Source organism: Triticum urartu, chromosome 6 (genome assembly GCF_003073215.2).
Source record: "Triticum urartu cultivar G1812 chromosome 6, Tu2.1, whole genome shotgun sequence".
Classification (NCBI taxonomy): Eukaryota; Viridiplantae; Streptophyta; class Magnoliopsida; order Poales; family Poaceae; genus Triticum; species Triticum urartu.
In genome coordinates, this window is record NC_053027.1 from 385,453,784 (window position 1) to 385,461,940 (window position 8,157).

Below are 8,157 nucleotides of genomic sequence, written 5' to 3' on the forward strand. Positions count from 1 at the left end.
GGCGTCACCACGAATCGCCAGAGCCCGCCCCAGAACCGCCGTCTGCGGCACCGAAGCCCGGGACTTGCCCATCGTCGGAGTTGTAGAGGGACATGGGCGAAAAGAGGGGATGAGAAGGAGGATAGATTGTGATGCGGACAACGTCGAAGCGCGGCTTATATAGCCGCGATCGGGCCATGCGAATGGCGGTCAGCCGCTTCAATGTTGCATAGCGACCGGAGTCTATTGCTCGGGAAGTTGCGTCGCATTGAGGCGGCGGCTCCCGAGAGGTCGCATCGGTCAGCGTTGTCCTCCCTCCCTCCGGCCATATCACGACATCAATGACGGGCGTTGCGTGCTTTGGGCCGGCATGAATACTGCGTGGTAAGCGGTACGTGCATCGGAAGGAAAGCGCACAGGGGCAGGGTAGGGGTTTGGGTGGGCCAGGGCGGTAGAAGCGGGCGTGACAGCGTCTGGGCTCTCGTAAAGCCCCTCATGTTTGTCTCTGGTTTGCGAGCCCTCCCTTCTCCACGTTTGTCTCTGGTATGTGCGAGAAAACGCGTTTGAACCGATACAAGCCCTCATTAGATGGCTTTCATGGTCCGGATGCGGATCAGCATTGGAGATGCCCTTATGTCTTTAATTTCTGTTAAGAATCTATCTCTGCAGAGGCAGCCGGTTATGTTGTTCACCTCCGCGTGCTGAATTGGTGTATGTAAAGACCGAATTTGGTTTCGTCGTGTAATGCGATGGAGCCGGGGCGGGTGCCCTTTTTCCTTCTTTAAATAAAATATAAGTAACTCTGTATATTCTTCATACGTTTGCATGCATTGACTGTTCATTAAGTAGATACATTTGTCGGAAATTTGATAACGATGCACAAAATTTGTCCTGCCCAAAGTGGAAAGAGGGAAGGGAAAATGTGCAGGAACTACGTGTGTAATCAAAGAATCATTGCTGCATCCTACTATCGCTCCGGTGCTGCTTCTTTCTTTCTGCGTTGCGCGTGCGTCTTGTTGGTTTGATCAGAAGTCAAAGATCATCTTCCGGAACTTCTCCATATGCTCGGCCTGCAGCGAGATGGCCACCGACAGGCTGCCGTCGCGGCTGGCGCTGGGGAGCACGAACGCGAGCCCCTCGTACGCGATGCCGCCGGGGCCCATGAACACGGGCCGGCCCCAGCCGAAGTCGGCGTCGTGGATGGGCAGGCGCACCCAGCTGGTGAGCCCAAGGTTGGGGCACCGGAACGTGTGCGCGCCACGGACCAGCGCCGACAGGTCCGGCTGCATCTCCAGGTAGTCCAGCGCCGAGCGGCAGTACTCGTTGTCCATCACCTCCAGCGCCGCCTGGATCGTGGTCGCGCCGTCCGCCAGCGAGCCGGTCACCTTGCCCGCCACCGCGAGCGGCGTGGCCGTGAAGATGACGTTGCCGAAGTAGCCCTCCGGGAGCGGCGGCTGCAGCCGCTGCCGCCCGTCCGTGGCGCAGTACAACTTCGTGGGCTGCTCTGGGGACAGGCCACGGGCCAGGGACGCGCACCGCCAGACGTGTGCACCGAGCACCGCGTAGGTGCTGAACCGCGGCGCGCCCTCGCCTGTGGGAAGCTGGGCGCGGAGGCGGCCGAGGTCGGCGCGGGACAGCTTGAAGATGTCCACGGCCGTGGGCGGCGCTTCCGGCTTGGCGGTGAGGGCCTGCGGCTCCTCCGAGTCCAGCATGGCGGGCGCTGGCTGGTACTCGATGTGCGGGTGGGAAGGGGTCGGCGGGTCACGTGCGCGGAGGAGGGTGCGGTCAATGAACGGCATGACGGCAATCGGCACGCCACGGCAGAGGTCGGCCCATGAGTTGATGAAGTGCAGGCCGGAGAAGCCGTCCGCGACATGGTGCTGCATGCCTATGCCGAGGGCGACGCCTCCGCACTTGAAGTGGGTCACCTGCAGCAAAATCGCGCCAGTCAGGGACAGCAACATGCAAATAAAAACGAGCCGGTTTAGTTGACAGCTATCGTACTAACACAACTGGAGCATGCGGCACCGATTAATGATTTTCTATCACACTCGCCGCCTCACTAGTAATATTCAATTTTGTTTACTTAGACTAGCGATAATGGGAGTAACTTCAGCAGTAACATGGAGTCCAACTCAGCAAATTTGCTTATGTGGCAATGAGTTAATAAAAAGAGAGGTAGTTGTAGTAATTTAGCTAGTTACTGTAACATCACATGTTTCAATGTAGTATGAGTCTATAACCTAAGAAATGAATCTTTGCATGTTATCACACTTAAGTTACTACCCACTATGAAGGTAGTAATATAGTCTAGAAATATGTGTATGTTATTAGTGTATGTTACTATCCATTATGGCTAGTCTTATGAAGAACAATACCCAGTCGACCAAGTACAATTATCGTTCGGCATCTTGCACTCCATCGAGGCTTGCATATGGGAAATGACCCCTCAAATAACACCAAAGCCTCTTAAGGCCGTGATCACTGATCACGACTCGTGACGAGCTCTGAATGTCCCAGAGCACTTTGTGATCGCAAAAACTAAAGTCAGCCGCATAATGCAAAATCAGCTAACAACACAGAAGGCTCGACCAAAAACGATAGCTACTACTCTACAGAATTCAGACCGTGACAGAAAGATCAATCATAGGTTGCTTCCTAGCACAAGAAAAGTCACCAGTATTCCAGTTAGGCAATCACTTTCTCGCAACCGACATGAAATGTGCGTCCGAAGCAAAGTACACTTGCAGCAAGCAACCAGATGGTTGTATACCATCTTGGTGCAGTTGCGAGATTGCACAAGATTATGATCTGTCAACCTTGTCAGCATATTAACTGCAAAAAACAAACGGTAACATTAACTAGCTGACGCTAGGAGGGAGGTCCCAGCGAACCACGTCACAACCGTTTGATCGCAATCAAACGATGGCAACTTTCACGAAAAAATCCCTTCACGAAATGAAAACTGCCAACCCCTACAACTAAAGTTGCCACCCGTCTACAACTAAAACTGCCATCAAAATCATTCGCGGATGCTAACCCCTCCTGGGAAACGTTCGCCAGGTATTGGGCTCCAAAACAAAATCCTTATCACGTATTGGTTCGTCTGTGTTTGAAAGATCTCGACGAATCATCGGATTCGACCTGGTCACTCACCCAACGCTCTCAGCACAATTATTTTTTACTTATTTATTTTTTGTGGAAGGATGTTTCTTTAAGGGAAGATGCTGTCAAAGTTAATTCTCCTGAATTTTTTAGAGCTGTTGGATTTGCCCTTTTTCTCGCGAAAAAGCCAAAGGCCATATATTAAGTAGGACAAAGCATTACAAAAACACTCTTACAGAAATTAAAAAATAGATCCAAACCCTTGAGGGTGTCCAATCTTCTTCCTCCTGCATTAACGGGGTGCACCCCATGAGCAAAGCTCGTTGCCGCCTTGGTAGTACTTGACCATAACTACAAACACCAATACTAAGGTATGCTCATGTGCATACCCCTTCACCTCCTAACGTGAGTGTACAAGTGATTACGGCTTCTCGGCATCCCACCGGCAGTGTCGCTGGTCCGCCTCATCTCTAGTGGCCTTAGGGCCATAAAGGCGCAGCGGACCCTAGCCCTTTCTACTGGGAGGGTTTCTGCTCTGTTTTTTGGGTTTTTTTAGGTCAATTATGGTGTGTGTCCCGTTTAGGAAGTCGTGGCTGCAACGGCTCCCTGAAGATAAAATAAGGTCCTCTCCACCTAGCCCTCCCGGTGGTGCGTCTAGCGTCGTCGGAGGGCTGTGTGAAGGTTTGTTTCTGGCGGATCTCGTGGAATTTGGTCGGTTTTGGTCTCCTATGGATCTTCATAGATCCAGTCCTCGTTTATGTTCGTTCATGTGTCTACAGCTTTGATCTTTCCAACCTATGCTTTCGTTTATCCGTGGTGATTCTTGTTCTAGTGTGTTGCTCGTGTGGGGCATTGCCGACAGCTTTCCGATTGTATACTAAAAACTAGTTCTATCCGGCTCCGGTGAGGGAGGGGCGATGTCAGTGACACGCCTTCCGCTCGCTCTAGTGCTTGTAGTCATTGCTAAATGGTATGTGGACCTGGATATAATTTTTATTATTTTTGGTATTCCTTATACCACCATGACAGAAGATGAATAGATCAAAATGTTTTTTGAAAAAGAAAAAAAAACTAAAAACACCAACACTGGAATTGAACTGCTTGATAATTCATGCACTGAAGGGGCCACACCGGCAAGTTATTTTGTAGGCATTTGCATAACAGGTATCCTCAATCATTTGCTTACATGCATTTTATTAGCTAATAAAGACCTACAAAAAGATAATTCCATCTACTAACTAATAATATGTCGCGGAATTGCAATGATATTAGACGCCAAATTGGAATGGTAAATCAAAACTTGTAATGTACGCAAGTTGCCATAAAATTCCACTAGTGCAATTTCGATCTTCACATAAACAAGACCCATGTCGACAATTTCAAATAAATTGAACACGTAATTACGCAAACTGATCGATGATACTACTACACATTCTTGTGAAGAACAAGATGCTACCACTTTTGGAGTGGTATAAGGACAGAAAAATAAAGCCTCACGCGAGGTGCGAAATTCAGGGCGGCCTACCAATGAGGATTTTTTTAGAGAGAGGGCGCTAAAAAGGCCCAGTACGCGGGGCAAGGTCGGCCGACAGTTTTTTTTATTGAGGGACCAACAGATAATTGCGAGGTGTGCCAACAAGTCAGTGATCGAACCACACGCCACACCTCGTCCCATTTCCTTGCAGGTCCACCTGGCACGGTCCATTGCATGCGGACATGCGGCGCCGACGGCTGAAAGCGACGCGCGACCGTCCGTTTCTACCGTACCCAGCGGTGGTGACATCCAGCGCCCCTCACGGGCACGCCTCACGCGACCGCACGCGTTGTGCTCTGCTTCGTCGGCACGTCCTACTCTGTTCCTCGCGTGTGAGAAAAATCACGGAGTGGCATTCATGGTTTACCTGGACCACGAGGAGCGGGTAGGAGGAGATGCCCCCGGTGAAGTCGACGGCGGGGATGAGGCGCTTGAGGTCCATGGTGGGCGCGAAGTCGCCGAAGTCGTCGACGGTGCCGTCGGGCGCGTCGGCCTCCACGAAGAGCACCCCTTCCGCGTTGCAGTCGATCTCCACGCGCCCGTCCTCGTCGCGGGCCAGCCGCCCCGCCATCGGGTAGAAGGGCACCAGCGCCTCCGCCAGCGCCCGGCGCATCCGCTCCGCGTCGAAGTAGCGGCCCGCCTCCTCCCCCTCCCCCGCGCCGCGCCGGAAGAAGTAGACGCTCGGCGTGTGGAACCGCGGCACGACCAGGTCCGGGTTGGCGTTCCACAGCCGGAGCCGCGGCGTCTCCTCCGCCGGCACCACGACCGTCGATCCCCGCACCGTGATCTTCATATCCGCGGATGCAGATCTGGCGGGCAGACTAGGCGGAAGAAAAGCGAGCGGAAGGTCGTCGCTACGTACGTGGAACGCGCGTGGGAGCAGCGGCGATAATTAAAATTAAAGTAGGGCGTTTGGTAGCTCTTGGTGGAGAGCTGGTGAGCGAGCGGGGGTTGGCGCGGGTTTTATAGCCGGCGAGGCGGGATGGCGCGACTTGCCCTCGTTTGCCTCCAGTTTTTTTTTTTTTTTTTGCTCGATTGCTTCGTGGGAGGAGCTGGTGACGGGTGGGGAGTTGGTGGGATGGATGACCAGGCTCGGAAGCGGGACCCCTTTAATTCCTCGGTGGACGCGGTCCAACCTACCGGACCGTGGACGCGTTGCCGGTGATCTACATCAGCCTGATCTGTCCACCTCTATCCGCTGCATCAGCACTGACAGCAGCTTCCGATTTTGGGAATTCATCAGCTGCCCCTAATTCCTACTTGGGCGAAAAATGAAAATGCAGCGGCCAATGATCTTGGACGAGCATCACTCCCTTGTTTTGGTCGAGTATCGTGATTATTAGAAAAGACGAGATAGATTAGAATTTGTTCTGACTTGTCATGTATTTTAAATAAATCATTATACTCTTATATAAATGCCCACGAGGCTCAAGCAATACAATAAATTATTCCACCAATTCTTTTTCTCCCTTCTAACATGGTATCTCGTCGATCCTAAACCCTAGCCGCCGTCGCTTTCGCACCCACGCGCTGTCCCTGGAGCAGTCGGCCTCCATGACCGTCGTCGGGGGCCGCACCGCCCGTATCTTAGGGTTTGTCCGCCGGTCGTGTTGACCGGCTGTCCTAGAAAGTCTTTTTTTCGAATCTTTGCTCCGGGGCTGTCTCTCTCCCGCTGGACAACTTGATCGGCGATTTCTTTTCTGTTTTCCGATCTAATCTTGATCGATTTGCGTCGCCCACCGCTGCCGTCGACCTCGTATGCCTCTACTCCAACACCGACACGATCGGCCGGCTTCTTCATCGACCCAGCGGCCTCGCGCGTCGTCCGCACGTCTGTCCGCCGGTCGCCCCGACCCGGCGGCCTCGCGTCATGTGGCGGCCCTTCACCGCCGCCGTTCGCGCGTCGACCTACCCGTTGATCTATGCCGGCCGTCACCGCCCTGCTTCGACCGGGACTCCTGCATCACCCCGACCCGGCGGCCTCGCGCCATGTGGCGGCCAATCATAGCCGCCCTGCCGCCCGCTGTCGCCGGCGTCATCTCCGACTCCGTCGACACCCCGCCTCTGTCGACACCCCGCCTCCACCGAGCGTCCCCGACCTCGCGCGGTCGGATTGATCACTTGCCCGCCGCCGCGATCCGCTCAGTTACGTCGTGCGACCGACCTGGCCTGTCGGTTGCGCGCGCCTTCGCAGGTCCCGTGAAGATCGTCCCCGAGTTCAGCGCGCCTCTCCACCGATCGAGCATCGGGCTGCCGCTGTGTCGCCCCGTCGGGCCGCAGCGCCGCCGCTGTCGTGGTTCTAACTCTGACAGTGATGTAGGGGGGTATGTATGGAGAGGTTAGATCTCAGCTATTGGGAAGTTGTAAACACACCAAGATGTACGAGTTCAGGCCCTTCGCGGAGGAAGTAACAGTCCTACGTCTCGGTGCCCGGAGGCGGTCGACTGGATTACTGGCGTGTGAATAATAGGGGTGCGAACCCTTCATACTGAGGAGGGGGTGGCTTATATAGAGTTCGCCGGCCCCCTCCTGCCCTCAGTAATGTAGGGTTTATGGTACATTTAAGGTGGGGCGTTACCTAATAAAGTGCTATAACGACCATAAAGACTACTTAACAGCTGAACGTTTGCCTGCGGAGCGACTATAGGTCTCCTGGCGGTCGAGTGGTTGGCTTCATGGTCGAGTGATAGCTTCCTGGTCGAGTGTCTTGAGTCCATCGAGTGAGATACCTTCAAGTCGATTGGAAGGTGACTTCTCCTAGGGATGTCCTAGGGTAGGGCTACTTGGGCAGGCCCGTGCCCCTACCCTAGGTACATGTCTTCATCATTAGCCCCCGAATGGATCGAGGTTAGAGTGGGAAAAGAGTTGGAGATCTTTCCGACTGATTCTTTGGGCTACGTGAGCGCCTCGTTTTGGGTCAATCATCACGGATGACGTTGCCAACCTTTTTCAGTCGCCTTGATCCATTCCAGGCCTTTCGTCGAGTGAATTTCTCTGCTTGTGACATACTGAGCGCCGGCGCGATCGGGGTCTTCTGTTTTGACAAGTTGTTCTGTGGCCCGCAGATGTCACGGGATTCGGATTTTGGGAAGCGCGCGGGGCGGGAGCGGCCGTAGTAATCGGAAGCGATAAAGCGGAAGCTCCTCGATCCCCGCGTCGCCTTTTTCGCCACATACTGCGCGTGCGTCTGCTGCGGGATTTGACTGGATAGCCTGGGCCTACCAGTCAGCCACTCGGAAGCGGTCCCTTATAAATCGCCGGCTCGGGGTTTCCAAGCAGTGCGCTCTCTTCTCCTCCTTTCTTCCGCCCCTCTCCCTTCGCAAGTCCTTCCGCCACCTCCGTTCCCGCCCCAGCGCAGCGGGCCCGTGCAAGACTTCGCCGGCGACGATGACGAAGAGCAAGACCTCCGCTCTGGAGCGCGCGAAGAAGGCGGTGGCGGGGAAAGGGAAGAGGTCAGCTCGGGGCGGATCTTCCTCTAGGACCGCTCTGCCCAAAGGTTGGATCCAGGGCGACTGGATGCCATCAGTGCTCCGGCAAGA

At 54.2% G+C, this 8,157-nt stretch overlaps 1 protein-coding gene across 1 annotated transcript; it reads right to left on the reverse strand.

Moving 5' to 3' along the window:
- Nucleotides 1-765: 765 nt before the first annotated feature.
- LOC125513644 (hydroxycinnamoyltransferase 2) lies at nucleotides 766-5,568 on the reverse strand. The gene is made up of 2 exons (XM_048678807.1): nucleotides 4,986-5,568; nucleotides 766-1,907 (listed from the first exon to the last, which is right to left on the reverse strand). Exons 1-2 carry the CDS (start codon nucleotides 5,409-5,411, stop codon nucleotides 1,005-1,007), a joined length of 1,329 nt encoding a protein of 442 aa, XP_048534764.1. The 5' UTR covers nucleotides 5,412-5,568; the 3' UTR covers nucleotides 766-1,004.
- Between the last annotated feature and the right edge of the window lie 2,589 nt (nucleotides 5,569-8,157).